General features: G+C 38.6%; 1 protein-coding gene across 1 annotated transcript; it reads right to left on the reverse strand.

Moving 5' to 3' along the window:
- Nucleotides 1–1,861: 1,861 nt before the first annotated feature.
- On the reverse strand, nt 1,862–19,827 carry lrrn3b (leucine rich repeat neuronal 3b). The gene is made up of 2 exons (XM_028450574.1): nt 19,472–19,827; nt 1,862–5,584 (listed from the first exon to the last, which is right to left on the reverse strand). Exon 2 carries the CDS (start codon nt 5,175–5,177, stop codon nt 3,051–3,053), a length of 2,127 nt encoding a protein of 708 aa, XP_028306375.1. The 5' UTR covers nt 5,178–5,584; nt 19,472–19,827; the 3' UTR covers nt 1,862–3,050.
- Between the last annotated feature and the right edge of the window lie 1,381 nt (nt 19,828–21,208).

The following is a 21,208-nucleotide window of genomic DNA, read 5'->3' on the forward strand; positions in this document are numbered from 1 at the left end:
TGTTTATTTCCTCCCATAGTGTACTAAATACTATCCTGTGCCTTGTAAATCCTACTTTAATAATAAACTGCTCATCTTCTATTTCACTACTGCACTTGTAACAAAGTATACCCTGGACAATAGTAAGAGGGTCTGTGTATGTTTTCATCATTGGATTTTCTGTTTAGAAAAGGATGTAAAAAAAAAAAACAATACAAAAAAATAGTGGTTGTTTTGATTTTTGTTTTAAATTTAAGATTTAAATTAAAGGCATTTTTCTTTATCAGGGTCAGGAAGGAATGAACAAAACTTTGAAAACCAGTGGATTTTATGTTTCTAAAAACTTAAAAAAAAAAAAAAATCTTACAAGACAGAAACCCCAAAAAAAACCCACCTATTTATTCATATTGGTAAAAAATATTGTGTTTTTCTGACTTCTGCCTGTGGTTTTCCTAGCCAAAGATTAAAGGCCTTTAGAACATGAATCTGCCATGATTTCTGACATGTAAAAACAAAGCTTGTCATCTGCAGAAATCTCTGCTTGATTATCACAACAAAGTGGCCTCAAGCGCTTTTTCACTTTTGATCGCACAATATGAAAAACATTTGTTTTTTTAATTTTTTTTATTGTGCCAATTTATCTACAAGCATGAAATTTGGCATACTTTGGCAGTTTTTGACCTCGTGAATTCAGCCAATTCTCAACAGCGTCACCATATTGGACAATTCAAAATGGCGGCCAGCCAAAAATGTTTTTATTTTACAACATAGAAGCCTGACATTCCAGATCAAGGTATCCTTAATAATATAATTAATAAATGTATGTACCTGTGCGATATTTTGCATCAGAAAATTTAACACTGTATTGTCTTTCTGGTCGGATTTCATTTGAATTAAAATGATCAAGATTTATATTGTATATTGCGAGAGATATGCGTTTTGGTCCATATCGCCCATTTAAATTTAAAAAAAAATGTTATATACATTTTTTCTTTTTCCAAATCAACCACTTTTTCAAGTTTTAAATATCCCTTCTTGACCCTTATGAAGAACATGCCTTGAATTTAAATTTTCATTCAGGGAAAGGAAAATCAAATAACCCCTCATTTAATGTTTTTAATATCCTTTTCTGAACTGAAAATCCAATGACCAAAACATACACTGACTCAGGAGCTAACAAGTCTTCAAAAGCAATGAAAATGACACACACCTTTACTCTAGTAAACCTTATATACTGTATGTTTCTGTATGGTGTGTAGAAAACTAAGACCTATGGGCCTATTTACCTACTACCACAGTGTGACACATGGTGTGAACAATACGAAAAAAAACCGGGGTGTCGTTTGCAATGTGTGAAAATGCCTTACTACAACAATAGCAATAGCTATTAAGTTAATGTTGTTTTACAGAAGAACAAACAATGGTATTCAGCAGCAACTGGACAAGACACAGAATTTTTTTTCACTTTTCAGCAAAATCTGTTAAATGATGACATTGCACCATTCATATGTTCTCTATGAAATTGACGTGTCGGTGGCAACAATGAAGTAAATGCTGGAAGGGGATTATAGTCCTCTTAAACATGCAACACCAGACTTGATAGTTTAACAGTTCCTCTCTGTCAATATGTGGCAGAAGGTAGCCAAAAAGCCTACGATGAGGTATTATTCTAATCTCTTTGGCTCAAAAAGACTGGAAAACAACACTTTACATATAAACCCCAATTATTTATCAAAAATCCCTAGATATTTTTCTTACAACTCAATTTTAACCGAACTTGATCACTTTAATATCAAACTTCATTCGAAGTTGTAAAGCTGCTAAAATGCTTTGATGAATGCATAACATGTTATGTTATAGTAATAAAGCCAGTACACACTTGTAAAAGAAACATTGACATTTATTTTTCTTAGCGCTTTTCTTAATTAGTCTGTTGTGCCCATTGATCACATATAATACAGGTCATATAAAAATGGCTTTCAACTTTACACCCAAAGCGACAACTTTTTCTTAAAATAGGTATGCTAAAAATACTGAGAAAGTATTTCCACTAAAGGTTCAGGAGAAGAGCTCATGGTTCTGCAGTGATTAAATGACCGTGGTTAACTGTGTCTGACCATTTTCTTCTGTCACCATTCTGTTGACTTCATGTGGTTCTTGTTGTAGGCACTTACCAGGGCATAAAACACTGCGTCTTTAGAATATAACACATTCCTCACTTCAGTTTTAATCAACCTCCGTTGTTTGTTTTTTTGTCAAATGAGCATACATCATATTTTTCCCGACAAGAACTACAAAGCATTAACAGCCAGTTGCACACACCCTCTCTAGATATCCAAATTTTGACAGTGAATTTAATCAAACCTAATGCGACACTGTAATCATAAAATGTCTGCGCCTTGCCTTAATTTAAAGCCCATTTAAAGTGTTCACATACATCAGATTTGTCATTACATCAACGTAATCAGATATATAACAATTATTCCATGAAAAATCAAGAATTTGTCCTTGAATAGAAAACAGGGGTATAGTTCATCAAAAGGCTTACACCATAGTCACTGTTATGTGTCTAGTCTACTAAATCTCCCTTCCTTTTATAGACAGGTGTTATTACTGTATCTCTAACTTGTCTATGGATGTTTGACAAAGCACAGACGGTATTGCTTGGGACCACATGGACAGTTCCACAACTCTGAACACAATAACAGTCAATTACAAGATAGTTGACCATCATCATTAGCATCAGCTTCACATTTCATTCCCTGCCTGTTGTTTTGTATGAATGGTTCTGGAAAAATACCTTTTTGCAGTGAACAACCCCTCCTGTTGATGTTAGCGGGGTTTGACGTATCGATTATAAAGCCACCACTTCAACTAGGGTTGAAACTGGGACAGCATCATGTCTGTTTAAAATGGTTTCATCCCAGCGCTGCAAAAGTTTTTGCCAGTGTGTCTCAGCTGGGCATCGGCAACGGGTGCGATTTGAAAACAGTACAATATTGTCCACCCTTGCTCGTGTCTTTGTCCATTTACTGTACTCGATGTGTGGTGCTCTACAAAGCTGCACTTCCTTAAAAGGCATTGTCAGATACATTTATGACTGTGGCTTTCACTTCCACTCCACTTGGCAGTCCTTTACCCAATGCACACAGCTTTGTGAAGAAAGAAGAGTGCGTAACACTAGCTTCCACTGGTGTCAGCAAAGATTTGGAGTCATATCTCCTTATATCCCCATAAAGGTACGCATTCCTTAGAGACACATAAATAAGCAGGCAGGCCACTGAAATTACAGCCAAGAACACACCAAAGACAGCAATTACCGCTGCATCCCATTTTTCTGTGTCATTGGCTGCCAGCTTTAATCCTTTCGTGGTGACACTGACACATTTTGTGTCGCGGTTAAAGTGGATGCCACGGATATCCACACATACTTTGTATTGAGTAGAGGGCGTTAGATGAGTAAGGTTGTAGATTTGGATGTCTGAAGGAACTCTGGTAGTAAAAGCTGTAGTAGGACTGGCATCTGAGACGGTGTACCATTTAATGTTGGGGGCAAATATGCCTGGGGCAGCATTCCAGGAGATCAGGATGGAGTTTATCTCCACTAATTTCACTTCAACTGTCAAAGATCCATTTGCGGGTTGGGGAAAAAATCCATTGACCTCTACTGAAACAGACTTGAGATCAGCTCCGACAAGATTATGGGCAACACAGGTATAAAGACCAGCCTCGTTTTCTGTTATGTCATAGATGTCAAAAGTTCCTTCTGGGTGCATGTAGAATTTCTCAGACACAGTGTTTGGAAGAACACGGGTGCCAGTTGGGGTAATCCAGTAGATCTCCGGCTCTGGTTCAGCAAAAGCCCGACAATGGAGTGATACTGAGCTCCCATTCCGTGCTTTAACATGGCCGGGCATGCTTTCAGGAGATATGAGTGGCAGACAAATCTCCATCATTTCTCTGAAGTGCACTTGCCGGACATGCTGGCCCTCGTACTCGGGAGGCTCGACACAGTACAGGGAATCTGGCTCCATGAAGCGGATGTTGGTCTTGTTCATGTTCATCCAGCGCACTACACAGTCACAGCGAATGGGGTTGCTGTGCATGCTGACTTCTCTTAGATTTGGGAGCGATTCAACAGTAATCCTGTGAAGGGCGCTGAGAGCATTGCTATTAAGCATCAGGGTTTCAAGCCGTGGTAGTTTGTAGAAAGCTTTTGGGTGGATGTAAGAGAGTTTAGGATTGTTAGTGGCTTCTATTTTGGTCAGCTCAGGCAGGTTATTCAGAGCAAAGCTGTCGATGGAAACCAGATCTGGCATGCTATTAATTCCCAGTTCTTTTAAATGGAACATATCAACAAAGTCCCCTCTCTGTATCCTTGCAATGGGGTTTTTATTCAAATCCAAAAACTTTAGATTTTTTACACTTCTCAGGGCAGTATGAGGTACCTCAGGAAAAGTATTATCGTAGAAAGAGATGCTTTCCAAGTTATCAAGACCAGCTAGCGCATCATCCGGAAGCTGTGAGAGGTTCATTCGAGTTAGAACAAGACTACGGAGGTTACCGAGAGGCTTAAAGTTCATATCCTCGATGGAGAGAACCGGATTTTCACCAATCATTAGGATCTCCAGATTTGACATGGGTTCAAACCATTCTCTTTTAATAACCTTCAGCTTGTTGGAATTGATGTGAAGACGCACAAGATTGCTTAGACCCTGAAAAGCCAGAGGAGAAATGGATGAGATGAGGTTGTGGTTCATGTAGAGTTCTTGAAGATTAGGGACTTCTGACAGGCATTGGTCGGGTAGTTCTCGTATCCAGTTTTCCTCCATATGAAGGGACAGCAACTGAGGAAGGTTCCCCAATTGGACATCACAGATTGATGATAAATTGTTCTGCGATAAATCAATCTCTGTGACATTGGTCAGGTATTCCAAAGCTTTGTCAATCTTGGCGACATTATTTGTTTGCAGTAATAATACTTGTGTGCCCACTGGTAACTTTTCTGGAATGGTAAAGAGCCCCAAGTCATTGCAGTCAACAGTCTGTGCTTCCATGTACACTGACCGCGGAGAAAACCAGGGTCTAATCTCACATACACAAAGCTTCGGGCAATCAGGCCTCACCTCAGTGGCCACTATAAAAGAGGCCATGGCCAGGCCAACAAAAAGACAATCCACAAATGACACGTCCTTCATATTGGACCGATCCCCTTGAAGAAATTGGTCCTTGTAGATGAAGTGATCTCAGCTGTTATCTTCAAAAATAATGAATCATGGGCTGAAGCAGCTGAGGTGAAGAATGACTCAGTGTATCTTTCACAAATGCTGTCCTTTGCACCACCAATACACTTCCTGCCAGGTCTTTTGGGTTGTTGTTGTATGGATGCCCTCAGTGCCCCCTGTTCGTGGTTAAATTTGGGGGTAAATGTTTTTTATACACACCCAAAAAGATAAGTAATGTTGAGGAAAAAAATGGGAAATGTTACTTCAGAGTGTTTGGATTAAACACATTGATACATTTCCACTTAGAAGTCCGCCTCTTCTTTAAAGATTAATGTCCGCAGTGATTGTCTTCCAGAGTCCATAACCCGGGTCATTCCTACCTGTGAAAGACAAACAAGAAAGAAAGTCCATGTGAGTATTACTAAACCATAGAGAGGACTACTTCAGAGGAGGAGGATTTCAGAATCCTGACATTCAATATATAACCAATACATGTTGACATTTATACACGCTGCCTTCAAGACATAGAACAATGGGTTTATAGCTGCTTGACCTTCTACACTTCATTTCAGGCGATGTAAAACATGTGCCCTCACCACATGGTTTTCCATCATCATGTTAGCAGTGTGAGTTTATTATTGCTGAAAAAGAAGGCTTTATTAAGAGTCCTATATGGCAGACTTTCCAGGGCTTAAGTATTAACCTCTCGGGGCAAACTGCTCGAACACACTGGAATATGCCAGTCACTATAGCAACAAGCACAGTAAATGAGCAGCCATTACCACTCTATGCAGTTACAGGAATTTGGGAAATCCAAATAAGCAGTAATCTCCTTTGCACATGTTTTTTTTTTTAGGAAATGCATTGTTAGAGATGAATCAAAAATTTGAATGACCATGTTTCTAGTTATTTCCAAACATGAGCCTTCAAAATTATCATTGGCTGCTTATGAAACATTAGTATGACATAAAAAAAAACAATAAGATGGTAAAACGCAGTGTGACTAAAAGGCCTACTACAAATGGCATGTACACATGAGACAATTTAGAAATTTGATGAAGATACTTTTCTAAATAAAGACCTGTTTTTATTTCTGTTACACTTCATGGATTATTTAAGGAGTCATTTATGAACTTTGGAATAATTCAAATGCATTAATAAGCAGATTTACTAGTTGGATGGACATATAGGGAATGGATGATGTATGAATGGATTATTGAATGGAATGAGTGACAACATAAAATTATAATTATATAACAAAATAATGTGTTTAACCTCTATTATCAAACTGTGCAGCCCATTCCATCCCAAGATCAGTGTGATGGCACTTGTAATGTGCCTTCGATTTTCCAAAAAAATGAATGAAAAATATGAAATTCACCTTTCAGAAATCGGAATGTTATCAATTTTTAAGATGTTTTAATTATTTTCTTAACCAAATCAAGCACACATTCCAATATGACCCTGAATAAACCCTCACATGTATATTCTTGAAAAATAGAATGTATTTACACACGATTTGTCTCTGTAAACAGGTGGTCAGAAAGACTTAATAGACGTAAGACGTAATATGACTGAATTAATGTTTCAATCACCTTTTGTAATTGAAATCACAATATGACACTGACTAAACCCTTGCCGACATGTTTTGGGACAATATTACACATTTCCAGAGCATTTTTTGCCATAAAAAAGATGGTTTAATGTCTTGCTCTGGCAAGTGTAGCAAACAGCTGGATGTCTATTCTCGCATAAAATCTTGTGTTTCAGTGCATTTCTGCTGTGTATTAATATGGCATTTTTGAAAAGAGTTAATTGTATAAGGCATGTTTGGCACAATTTTGATTTTGGGAATAGCCAGTAATGACATATAACTAGGGAAATACGATGAATGAAACAGAAATGTGTACAGGTGTGTGTGTAAAGTCTGAGACGCAATAGGGGCAAATTTGAAAAGGGAAATCGAAGGCTCTATTAAAGGCCTTAAAACATCAGCCACCACATCATGAGAAAATGTCAATTCAAGATAGAGGATAAAATGGAAAGATGCAAGAGGAGAAGTGTGACGGCGGCTGAGAAATGAGAACAAGAGAGGAGAAATGATTCCATTTCATCACCCTTGCTGTTTCCACCTGAGTGGTCACGGGGGAGATGTAGAAAAATATATAAATAACTGAACGAAAACTTCGGAAGGAAGCAGAAATGCTGCAGTACGCCCCCCTGGCAAAAACTAGTTGGAGTTTCATTTCTTAACCTTTGCTCCAGCCTGAGTGAGTTTGGTTTGCAGACAGACATGGGGCTTGGGAAAGTAGAGCTAATGCATGAGTGGGGAGGTTTATTTTTCCTACAGCACCTGGCAGTTTAATAAGCTTCCACACCCAAAGCATTCTGATAAGCAAGCTTTAGGTTTCCTGTCTGAGCACTGGCACCGGGGGTAATGCAGTTGATCTAGACCCTGGAAGTAGTGGACCAACAGAATCGCAGCTAGAGTATTCTCTAAGCCAGTGTTTCTCAAATGGGGGTACGTGATGGCACTGAAAGCATAAAAAATATGGGGTTTAAAACTGTTGAACCACTAACCATTATTGTTAAATATAGCACTATTTTACCAAATTTGTTGGATTCCCGAGTCTATTTTTTTTCCCCATATGAACAATTTAGGTGTCAAATAACAGTGCTTCATTTTAAAAATTATTATTATTGTTATTATTATTATGGCATTTTTGAAATGTCATCATGGAAATGAAAAAGTCTTGGTTGTTTTTTTGGTTTTTGTTTTTGTTTTTTAAACAGAGAGACAGATTTGGTTATTTTTTAACAGCTTGGATAATATAAATGCTTGCTTGTCCACATTAATTAAAGCAAGCGATTGGATTAAAATGGCTTTTGAGGACAATTGGCGAGATGTAGTAGCCACGCACCCAACATATTCTCTCTCAGATTAACAAGGATAAAAATTGTATTAACAATCATCCAATAAGTGGTTGGTAAAATTAAAAGTCCTGTAATGAAATTGGCTTTTTTTCCCCTCAGCATACACAACCATACTAGCCCAAACTTCACACACTGTCTAGGACTAGCAGCGCATCATTCAACATTAGCATTGTTAGAATTAGTCCAATGGCGTCACCAAGCTGTTAGCTTAGTCATGAATGGACAACTGAGAAACCTCAAACTTTAGTTTCTAAAATGTTAATCGACATTTGTAATGGTAAAGAAGATGTGAGGCTTCCTAGTATTTGAAAATAACAACAAGGACAAAATATATTTTTATTTGTTTAGTTAGTTGATTAACTACATGATAAATATGGAATAACATCACAGATTAACAAAGTATTTCAATAAAAAAAACATACTTGAATCTATTATTCTTAAATGTGTTCAATAATACATTGAATAAGTTTCTTGAAAGACAAATTTTAAAATAAGCAATCTGCATGTGTTAAAGCAACACTGATGAAGTGAAAGGCGAAGAGACAAAGGTAAAAAAAAAAAAAAAAGGTTTCTAGCTTGCTTGCCACCTGTGTTGTAGAGTGTTGTTATTAAGTTAGTTGCATAATTTCCCAGGGTGGGATGAAAGGCCAAGAGGGGTGCTTAGATCAGGAAAGTAATAAACAAAAGATCCTCAGAGATCAAGATGTATTTGCTTGAGAGCAGTTCATTTATTTAAAGGGCTTGTTTATCTCTGTTTACAACGTAGCATAAGCATTTTAATTCCCATTGAGAAACGATTGTGTACTTTTCGCACCAAACTACATCAATTTAAATGAGCTATCCTAATCAACTACAGGCGATTGAACATCTAGATTGCTGTGATATGATTGCATTAGACAAAGCCTGGTGCAGAGACGCTTTATGTCCTCGAGGCTTTGTACGGTCAACGCTCACACAATGGAGTCCATGCAGCACTTGTACTAACCTATTAGTAAAGGTTCAGTCAAGTTACCCACCCCAAGCTTCTTAGTTCCACCCATCCACATACACACTCTCACACACAGAGCTAATTTCCTGCAACTCGCTGCTCAGATGCCGGTAATTGAGGTCTAAGAAAAGGCAGGGGGGAGGGGATAAAGGAGAAATCTAGCCAGGGGAGAAACAGCAAATGCAGCCAAGATACTGTCAAAGATAGGTGGCCACCTCAAAGCAGGACAAAGAGAAATGTGGGTAATATGTTGGGAGTAAATCAAATTTAAAGATAGGTGCTTACAAATTGTGTGTAGGGATACTTCGGAGCATCCTAATACGTAAACCTTGATAATCTGGAACCCAAAACCTAGGAATTGTAACCCAACGTTTACCTCCTTAAACACATTAGGCCTAAGCTCTGACATTAGTCAAGGGAGCCGTTTATGGGTCAGGCTAAGGTGTTCACTCATGAAGCCAACACAAGTTCCCAGGTGTCTAGGAAAGGAGGGTGGGCAATCATTCAAGCCAGGGTCTCTAAAGCAGCTCCATTACAGTATGAGGTTGACAGTACAGCCCATGGGATTTTTCACTTTGGTCAGTGTAACTCCTGCCTTGGAACATTACAGCAAACAACATCCTTGTGTTAGGGGTCTGTCCTAACTAGAGCTGAGTAAAAAAAAAAAAAAAAGATTGATCTTGAATGGATTTCATTGAAATTTTCAAAAATCGATTCATAGATGCTCACGTTAGAGTCTAGCATTAGCAAAGTCGACTACTGTGCCTGCTCAATGCGAGAGTGCATCCAATTCAGTGCAAACATGACAAACGAATCTTGCCTAGGGGTGTAAGAAAAAATCTATTCAGCAATATATCGCAATATTTCACCACGCGATTATCGTATAGCATTAGCATAGCACGTAAACTCCCAGTCACGAGGTGTCAGTAATGCATTTTAGCTTCATTTTCATAAAACATACTGGGCATTTTAATAAATATGTGCTTAGTTTTTATTTAAAATAATTTAAGAACTTAACAGAATCAGAATCTGTTGTAGAAGCAAAAGTTAAACTTTTTTGAAAAATGTAATTTGAAAGTTTGATAAACATAACACTTGTTTTTGATATTTGTGCTTGAATTACAGTTAGTTACCATTTACTTGTTCTCACAAGTTTTAAAAAAAACTAATTTGAATGTCATGCAATTTTATACTAGTAAAGGTGAAATTTGTAATTATTGATATTGCGATATATTGTATTGTTTAGTATCAGGGTACATTGGGATATATCGTATCATCAGATTCATTGCAATGTACAGCCCTAAAGCCAGCCCAACTGAAGTCAGAAGTTTGGAACCATCTCATAAATATTCAAGTAAAATGTGAAAGATCAATAATGAATTGAAATCAAATCGTGATTAATCAATTCAAAACCTTATTAATCGAAATCAAATCGATTCCTGGAATTGGCCATGATACCCAACTCTAGTCCTAACTGTAAGAAATACAACCTAAGTGTTTCATTATCTTCATCTTTACGGTGTTGGGTTTCAGGCTGGTAATACAACACCAGCATATCACCGTCTTATAGGGTAAATCGAAAGGCCTGAAAGAACATCATTGTTTTCTAACATAAGCGGTCAATACCAGTACTTTAAAGCCAGTAGTTCAGGAGGTAGAGGAGGTTGTACACTTTAAATCCCACCAGTCTGTCCAGAAATGGCTGAAGACCACAGTCATTTCATTAATCTGGTCCTTTTTCTACATTATACTGTATCATGTTTTTCCACTAGTTGAAAACCTTTTAGTTCTCATCTAGAAACAGGACCAGACTAATTGAGACAAGGCTACATTTAAGAGGTCCACCCACTGTCAAGGTGAAAAGCTTTTCCATTCACATCTTGGCAACACCTTCCCTTACTTTCCCACAGAGCCACTTCCATTATTCTAACACCGTGCCTGTTCATGACGGTAATGGCACAAATACAGCTTGATTAGAGACCACTGAGATATGACCACTTTAAATTAATGAGCATGCACTGTCGGGATGGGAAACGTTGGTCCTGGTGGCGCTACACTGCTAATTTAGAAACACCTGACTCAAGTCAATTGTAGTCAAACTGTTTGTTTTGGGCTCTTTATTTGTGTTGGAGTGGATTCAGAAAAAGCAGCCACAGAAAGATGAATTGAACACCGTTTGTGTACTCATTAGTTATCCAGGTCGGCTTCTAGTTAAAGTGCAAAGAAATAGATGTATTATTTATTTTACAAATTGAGCAGCTGTAATCACTGGTTTAAATAAAAGGGAAATGAGATTTAGATAGGTCGATAGAAAGCATATTGGCCCTCAGGGATATGATTATGAGGCCCACAAGGTAAAAAGTGATAACAAGGCAGTATTGCATCTGCTAAGAGGTAGACATTACACTCACTGTGGTGGAACTGGGCAGAAGACATAAAGGTCAGGTGTAAGTGGAAAGTAGGGCGCAGTGGAATTGCCTCCTCTTTCAGGAGAATAGCCTGTGTATTGCAGAAATGATTCACTGTGAATTTTGATCCAGCGGTAATAAGCCTTACAAGGCTTTCATCGAGCCACTCGCCTTAGTGGAGGTTTTCTCTCTTTCTCCTCGTTCCCTTATGTGGCTACTGAAGTGATAATGTAACCCCTATTTTTTAACATGTCCTTTTTATCCTACTTTCTCCCATTTGTCTGCACTCTTCAAACCCATATGGCTAGTATTTATTCTCATGTCTGCTATTACGTAGTGACAATCTGCTATTACGTAGTGACAAAGTGAAGAACTATCTCGAAAATAGCATGACATTAGGTCCTCTTATATATAGACCAATATTCGTCTAGTATTTGTAGTTGTTCTTCTTTGCTATGAGTAAAATTGCCTCCTTGATAATTTCGCCATCTGCTGTGTTTTGTTTGCACTGCTGTCTGACTATCATCAAAACGCCCTGCTATGGTATAAATAATAAAGGTCCTGCTTGGATTGTACTCATTATAGAAACCCCTGACATATAGATTGAGGTTGAAATATTAATGTTTCTCTGTTAAAGCAGAACTAAGCAACTTGCGCTTAGCGCTCCCCCTAAAGGTCCCTTTTGGTTATGTCACTGTCGTAAACACTCCGCACCCCCCGCCGCCTGCCTCACCCCACAGCTGCTCTCCCAAGACTGTAGCAACTAGGGATGTAACGATTCACTCAACTCCCGATACGATTCGATTCACAATACTGGGTTCACGATACGATTCTCTCATGATTTATTTTACAAAATGGGACTGTAGACAAATTTTATTTTTGGGAAAAAAAACTCGAAAATACTGTACTATTTACCTTTTATTTTTTCATTGTCAAAAGAATTTCTTGATAAACAATTCAAAACAATGCAATTTAACTAAAAATAAATCTTGAATGAAATAAATAAAAGAATAATACAAATGAAAATGAAGCCTATTAATTTAAATTTTGGTTCTATAATAAACAATGCAAAACTGCATAATAGTTCTTTTCTTTTAAAAGTGCAACTGAAAATGTATTTTGTGCCTTAACAATTGGACTTTAAAAAAAAAAAAACCGTGATTACACTGATTTACGTCATATTTGTTTGGACCAGCAGAGGGCGCTGGTAACACAGTGGTCGGTTGGCATGCAGATATCTTGCAGTGAAGAAGAGAAGCTATGCTAGCAGACAGAGCTAATAGAAAAACGTGACTTTTACAGATATTCAAGTAATATTACAGATATTCTTTCGGTGCTTAAAGGGTAATGAATCATTTATTAACATATTTAAGAGTAGAAGGCAGCCAGAAAGAAAGTATTAGCAGACTCCGCCCGCCGCCTACACTTGTGGATAGCGCCCTCAGAAAATCGATATCAACCGTGATACCTATGAATCGATTTTTCACTGCCTTACGATTAATCGTTACATCTCTAGTAGCAACCGATCACTGAAAAATCTGAATACAACAGTAACACTAAGGGTGCTTTCACACATAGTTCCATGTGAACAATATGAAAATAAATGAATGATGTGGGAGTAATACGGAAGGGAGTGTGGAAATGTATGTGATGTGTTTGTTTGTGTGCTGACAAAGTGGCTCTGAAAATGGATGGATGGATGGATGGATGGATGATGGATGGATGGATAATGGATATTTGTGTGTGCGCTGCCTGATGGAGCGCTGGGTTATAAATGTGTGTGCGAGCCTGTTGCCGTGACGACAGTGTGTATGATTGCTGTGTGCTGCTGCTGAGCGGTCACTGCATGGCGTTGCTCCTTTCCTCAGACAAAGGTCTTCTTTCCCTTTTTTTCCTGGTTCCGCCATGATGTAAGTTTGGGAAAAGTGAATGTGTAGACAACCGTGTACAGCCACATGGCTGGTCATAATCTAGCATTAGTTTGTATTGGGCTGCCGTAAAGCAGTACGTCTTGCCAACGGGTTGGAGGCAAGTGCGGTTTTGTGGCCAGAGACAGCAAGGGGTGATGAAAGACCCCCCAATCACCCCATAAACACTTGTATTACTTTCACAGGGACTACGAGAAAAAAATTTTAAGGTGAAAAAGTTACTTAGTTCTGCTTTAAGTTAGTTGGTGGAGGTAGTTCTACTGCATCTACTTATAATTCCAGCATCTGTACGTAAACTTCTACTCGGTTTAACACTAATGTTTTCACCACAAATAATTTTCTTTGCATAACTAAAATTAGCAGCAAGTTTCGTAGATTATTTTGTTGATATATCTCAGTCCTTTCAAATCCAAATATTATATATATACAGTATATGCAGGGCTCAGTTTACCCCTCTTCTATCACATGAATGCAGTATTTATTTCAAATTATTGAAATAATTCCTTTTTTTTCTCCAAAATTCTGCTATTTCCCTCAAATTCATTCATAAAATGTATCCAAATGAAATAGAAATTGTTCACAAAATTGAGGAATTATAAAGTGTAGACTAAAATAAGTTTGACAAGCCTGTTCCAGCACTACAATAGAATGTTTTACATGTCTGATATGTAAAGTCAATCACCAATGGTTAAAATTAATTCCAGGTTTTAATAAAAGCTATTTTTCTAAACTTTTTCTATCATAAAAGGACAGTAGCTTAATTTAGTTTAACACTTTAAAAAATGCAGATAAAGACAATGGGGCCATTTGTTTAACCAAAATAAACCTATTTTGTAATATTTATTATAATTATTTATCCCACAGGAAGCTGCACCCATGATCAGAAAGTAGTGGCTCCAGGAAAAAGGGAGCTATTAAAAATAATTACAGATGCACCGAAGTGAAAAATCTTGGCCGAAACTGAAAATGGTGGAAACCAAGGCAAAAAATCGAAACACTGAAATAAATTATTATGCCAATGATTAATATCACTGTATTTATGGCTCTTACTGTGTACTAACCTCACTAAAATCAAGAATTATAAATTAATATTAATGCTTCAAAGAATAGATCAATTAAAATTACACAATGCACAATATAAAATAAAACACTAAATAAAATGTTAATTGAGTCCACTCGTGTGTACATGAATAATAATGTACTGACCTAAAACTGACTAGGCTGCTTTAAAAATCATCATATTAAATATGTTCTTTAATGAAAACACAAAGTGCATTTAAGTTGTTGAAGAAGAGCAGCTTCTTTGCATTGTTACAGTGAAGTGATGTGCATCTTTTATTGTGCGTGATGCTTTATTCCCACATTCAAGTAATGGTATTTATAACTCATCAAGTACAGTCGAATTGAAATGTAGAAATCTGAAAAAAATCTCGGTAAACCGTATATTGACACACTCTAAAGCATAATTCATGCTTTTGATGCATAGTTGGGTTATTTGTAGGTGTGCTGCGCACGTCAGGCCACGTTGCAGGGGTACGACGCAAAAGCATAAATTCCACTTGAGAGTGAACTTGTATTGTTTTCGCTTGGTGCTCTGTCTCAGCCTCTGCTTAGAAGAAGCTTTAGTGCTCATATATATATATACTGAAATACAAACGCTGAGCAAACGCAGTTCATATCCATGCTCTCATCATCATAACATCATGTTTTGGCCAGGTTGTTTTGGTGAAAAAGGGTTTTGGCCGACAACCGAAAATTTAATTTTGGGCTGAAGATTTTCTGTAGCTGAATTTTTGGTGCATCGCCAACATTAACGGAATTCAAACAAATGTTTGTTTATTTAAAGATGTATCAATAATGATTTTCCTCTTTATAATGCTTTTCTAATCTTAATTTTTCAGGTATTTTCTAAAAAATAATAATAATGAAGTTTTAACAATGAAGACTGAAACACAAGAGAGTTGTGAATAAGTGTTGATGGACATTCTGGCCCACATTGGGTGTGAGTACTCCAGAAGGCTATACAGGGCCACCCTGTGCCCTTCACCTCATTGATTTACTATTATACTTCCTTCAAGGAAAGAGCAAGTCCATTAAAGAGAACCTTCTATGATTGTATGCATAATGAAGCTTTCTTCTTATATGCATGTCCCTGAGTTCATGTCCATTCATGTAGGAGCAGATAGGAACCTTTCCCCTTACATCTGCACTTATATGGCCATGAATCAGTTGCAAGTTGACTGTTAATGTAAAATCAATGTTCCAAATTAACCACAGGACCCCCGCCTGAGCTTTGCAGCTCTTTGCAGGACAAGACATGCCCTTGGGCTGAGTAAGGGAGAACACACAATGCACTATTGAACATTATATCACCCACACCTGCCTAGTGTACCCACACACATGGAGCAGGCAAGGGCACATGCAAACACACTTAATGGTCCATGAGTTAGCAGACTCCAGCCTGCTCGTGCAATTCAGCAGACTGTGTCCTCACTTAAAACATAGAAAAGCAAACACGAGCCTGCTCATTCGCATAATGCATGCATAACGCACCGCACTGTGAAAGAGCAGCGCTATGGTTCCTCTGTCTAATTCGCATAGTGCTGCATCTATTAAAATTAAACCTAGGTATCCAGCTTTAGGCTGCCGCTGATAAGGTCAAAGGCGTAGCGAACATTCCAACACTCATTTCTCCCCAACATTATCGCACTCACTCTTGACAAAAATCTGCATAATGTTCCATGTATAGCTGCTAGCTAGAATGAGACAGGAAGGTGTGAGGATGAGGATGAGGATGGGGAACAGACAAGGGAGGGAAAAAAGCCAGAGGCATATCCCTCAAAGTCAGAGCCAAATTGAATCTGCAGGTGCAAATGTGGCATGTGTGCTGCCTCTAAGATGCGCAGCTATCTATATTTATATGAATAATATATGGCTGGTCAAGGGGCCACAAGCCTGCAGGGAATAAGTTCCAACGGCAGACGGAATCAATCATTATCTGCTACTGAAATGCATTTATCGCCGGCTTGAACCTCTTCATTATGATTTCATGCTCCTCTTTCTCTTGCTGGTTTCATCCGCTGCAACTGTTCCTTGAGCTAAACCGCGTCAAAGACGTGGATCTTTTTAATCGACTGAAGGTTTGTCTGTTCAGAACCTTGCCATCACACTAACATGCTGGTTGGGTATATAATTTCCGTTGCACACCTTTCCCCTCCTGTTTGCTAACATATTGAAGAGTGCATATTTCTGGGCACCTAAGCTCAGTCTGGTGATACAGCATCATTAAGTTGCAAACTAAAGATGTATACGTAGTAATCTGCAGGCAGAACACTAGCAGATGGATAGCACAGCAGTGGCCCTGTGTCTCTAATCTACTCCTCTTTGATATCCATCTGCAACACTGCCAACTAATTGTTTTTGTGTTTTTTTTTTTTTTTGGTGATTGCCTTCTATATACCTGACATTTACATTACAAATGTATAGTGTGCCTTGTTAAAGCGTTGTTCATGGTCGTGCATGGCCCGAAGAGCAACACCTGGTCCTTCTAACTGTGCGTGAAAGCTAAATACTGACAACATAAACGCAAAAAGCAAATGTCAACGGGATACGATGACACGGCTCATCTCCTGACCTTTTGTTATAGACTATGAACTGCAAAATGTCATGGATGTTTCCATCGAAACCTGTTTTGATCCGTAATGAAGCCATTTGTGCTTTTTCTTTTTTTTTTTTTTTTTTACACATCTTTTTATCCATCTTTAAAAAAAAACAACAAAAAACATATATTTATTGCTTTATCCATTCATACATTGAACATACAGTACATTACAATACGCATACAAATTTGAACAGTCCCCCAACACGAACACATGGCAGTATCAAAAGCAATAATCAAATAAAAAAACAAAAAAGAATTGAAAAAAAGGGTAAAGATAAAAAGATTGAATAAAGAATAGTAATTAAAACCTCCCACAAAAAATAGCATTATAAATTTAAAAAAATGAAGAATAAATTAAAATAAAAATAAAGTCGATAAACAGTTATTGAGCAGAGATCAAAGTACTTTCCTCATAATCCATCTTTTTTTAAACATGTTGGGAGTCATAAATTCACATTTACGTTTAATTTCCCTTGCATTTCTTATTTTCTGTGTATATCTGTGTGTTTGGAACAGGAGGTTATCTAAAAGCTGATACAAGCAGATCCCCTGCAGTCTTTTTGTGAATATGTTTACGTGCATTTCATTCAGAGGGCCCCCTCCTTACGTCGGATCCTTAGGCATCTTGTTACCACCATTACGTGAAGGAAAGCTTACTGATTAATTTGATTTTGAAGGTAATGTGTAACATAGGGCTTTCTGATCTCCATGTCCAGCACCCACACACACACACACACACTCTTACCTCACAGGGACCTGCTGCTGCCCTCTGTTTATGGAACACCCACTCTGAGCTCTCATATTCTTCTCAACACCACTGCAGGCACAATACCTTTTTCCCTATTTCTCTTTCCCAACATCACCTTTTGCTTCTTTCGGTTTCACACGCAGATCAATAGGCAATTCTCCAAGCCACTCACTTAAAGCGTATGACTTGTTGTGGACATGTTATATTGATTTGTTTTGAACAAATGTGCCCAAATTAATGAAGAAACCTATTACGGCTTTTGCTTCAGCGTGTTTTATGTCAACTGCTGTGGAGAAAGAAAGTGCAAAAATGTTCAGATACTAAAGCAATCTGTATTGTTCATATGAGAGCACGTCTTCAGGTCACCTACAGAACTCTCTGATGGTAGCATATTAAAATGGCAGCTACTAATGGTTTGGGGCATGTCCAGCGGGAAGTCAAATGTTTCTAAATGGGAACAAAGCTGAGCGTGTGGGTGGAGGTATATTTCTCAGGGATATGATTGCTCTCGTGAGGCATTTTTTTGACTGTGTATTTCATATGGAGCAGCTGCTTTGGGGGGTGAGTCACTGGCACCGTGGAGGCCAGAATCTATTGTATCCATCACTGAGAACAAGCACTGACACACACATATATATATATATACAGTCACACACACACACACACCAGAAGATTACTGCAATCAGATTGACCTGCGCCTGTGGTGGTGATCACATCTATCATTATCAACCATTATGTGTTTGTCTGTGTTTGAAATATTCATATGTTTGCTGTAGGACACGTTTTGGCAGATGAGGGAAGAGGGGTGGTGGTGGTGGGGGGGGGTGTTATATAGAGAGTGGAGGAGAGGATGGAGAGACGCACCAATGCAGTGAGGGGATTAGTGAAAGGCATCCATCTCTGAGCTGGAACTGTGGCTGTGTGGGTGTACAGGCAGGTGAGGTGATGGTGATGGCGTTCAATGCGTTAATTACGCAGCAGCCCTGGATGTATAACGCATGGAGGCAGGAGGACCACAATGACAAGGACTCTTTGTTTGTTTTACACTTCCAACAGATTAAAAAGATCCAAACGGCATATGTCACGCACTTAGGGCTGCATGCGTCCGTTGGCAACAAGGGGAATTGAAAAAGAGGATGAGGATTGGGGGGGGGGGTAAGGGTGAAGGAGGGTGGCCACCATTCTGTGGATTTCTTCGAGATGTGTCCGGTGTGCGCGCACTAAGCGGGACCCGCGGGTGCCAGCTCCATCACACACACACACACACACACACACACACACACACACACACACACACACACACACACACACACACACACACGCACACACGCACGCACCCATTTTATCCTAAAAATACATTTTTGGAGGCGCACCCTGCAGAATTGCGCACGCAAAAGCTTCTTCTTCTTTTTTTTCGTGACTAATCATCAGCCTAATTACTCAGCAAATTAGGACTCCTCCAGTGTTGTTTTCGTCATATTTAGAACAGGATCCTGTTAAGGATTTGCACAACCACACCGAAATCCATTCAGAAACACTACCGATCATCTGCATTTGTGCAAACCCGCTCTAATGATGGAAAACAACGGATATAACTCACCTGATTTATTCATCGTTGCATATGAAGCGGTGCGTTAAGATATTTCCATCAAGTGCGTCGCTCCATTGACGGAAGAAAAAAAAAAGCCCAGCCACCAGCGCGCACCATAAACCCCGTCAACAATGTGTGGTCTTTCTTGTTTTCACACACAAAGCAGTTCAAGTCTGTCTTCCGCAAAAAGGATGAAAGCAAAAAAATAAATAAAAAGAGCGAAGTCCAAAAAGCAGGTGAGAGAAAAAGGAAAGATTCACAGGTTCCCAGTGCCCTTCCTTTAGCGTCTCCTCAGCGGCTGCTCAGGGCGCATCTCTCCCCTCGATCAAGTGTCAGGCGGACCACATAGATGCGCCTTCGTCTCCTCAGCAGTCATTAATATTAGAACAAACCCCGACTCTCCAGAGAGCAGCCAATAGCGTCAGAGAAGAGGGCGAGGTGCAGGCAGCATCTCTGCTCTGATTGGCTGAGAAACGCTGTCAGTCATATCTCTGAGCTCTTTCCTGTCTTTTTTTCTTCTTCAAGGAGATAAAGCAAACTGCAAAAACTATCCTTATTCACAAGTCACTCAAAGGGGGTAGGGCCTCCACAATTGGCTGAATAACGCAAATAGAATACATACGATAGTTGGTATAGTTTTTTTTATTTTTAAAAAAAAAAATATATATATTTTATAAGAATCAACATGTGAAATACAAAAAAGTAAAACAATGTGGAACACGTTAGTGAGAAAATAACCAGTAAGTACCTCCAATATATATATTTGTGTGTGTGTGTATTTATAAGTGTTTTTGTGTTTTTTTATGTTTTTTATAGATCCAGAGTCTGAAATCGATCTGTCTGTCTGTCTGTCGATCGATCGATCGATTTAATTTAAAATGGATTAACGATCTATCTATCTATCTATCTATCTATCTATCTATCTATCTATCTATCTATCTATCTATCTGTCTGTCTGTCTGTCTGTCTGTCTGTCTGTCTGTCTGTCTGTCGATCTATCGATCGATCGATTTGTACCATAATTCAATTTAAAATGGATTAACGATCTATCGATCAATTGTTCTATCTATCTATCTGTCTATCTATCTATCTATCTATCTATCTATCTATCTATCTATCTATCTATCTATCTATCTATCTATCTGTCTGTCTGTCTGTCTGTCTGTCTGTCTGTCTGTCTGTCTGTCTGTCTGTCTGTCTGTCTGTCTGTCTGTCTGTCTGTCTGTCTGTCGATCGATCGATTTGTACCATCAAATTTAAAAAATGGATTAACGATCTATCGATCAATTGATCTATCTATCTATCTGTCCTGTCTGTCTGTCTGTCTGTCGTCTGTCGATCGATCGATCGGATCGATTGGACCATAATTCAATGTTAAAAGGGAGGAACGAGCAAGGAGCGAGAGCGAGAGAGCGAGGAAGCGAGAGAGTCGAGCGAGCGAGCGAGCGAGGAAGGAAGCGAGCTGAGCGAGCGATCGACGAGCTATCGAGGAGCGAGCGAGCGAGCTAGCGAGGAAGCAAGCAAGCAAGCAAGCAGCAAGCAAGCAAGCAAGCAAGCAATCAAGCAAGCAAGCGAGCGAGCTATCGAGGCAGCTAGCGATCGATCTATCTATCTATCATCTACTATCTATCTATCTATCTATCTATCTATCTATCATCTATATCTATCTATCTATCTACTATCTTATCTATCTATCTATCTATCTCATGGAAGCGTATTTTTACCATAATTCAATTTAAAATGGAT

Source organism: Gouania willdenowi, chromosome 6 (assembly GCF_900634775.1).
Source record: "Gouania willdenowi chromosome 6, fGouWil2.1, whole genome shotgun sequence".
In the NCBI taxonomy this organism is placed as follows: domain Eukaryota; kingdom Metazoa; phylum Chordata; class Actinopteri; order Blenniiformes; family Gobiesocidae; genus Gouania; species Gouania willdenowi.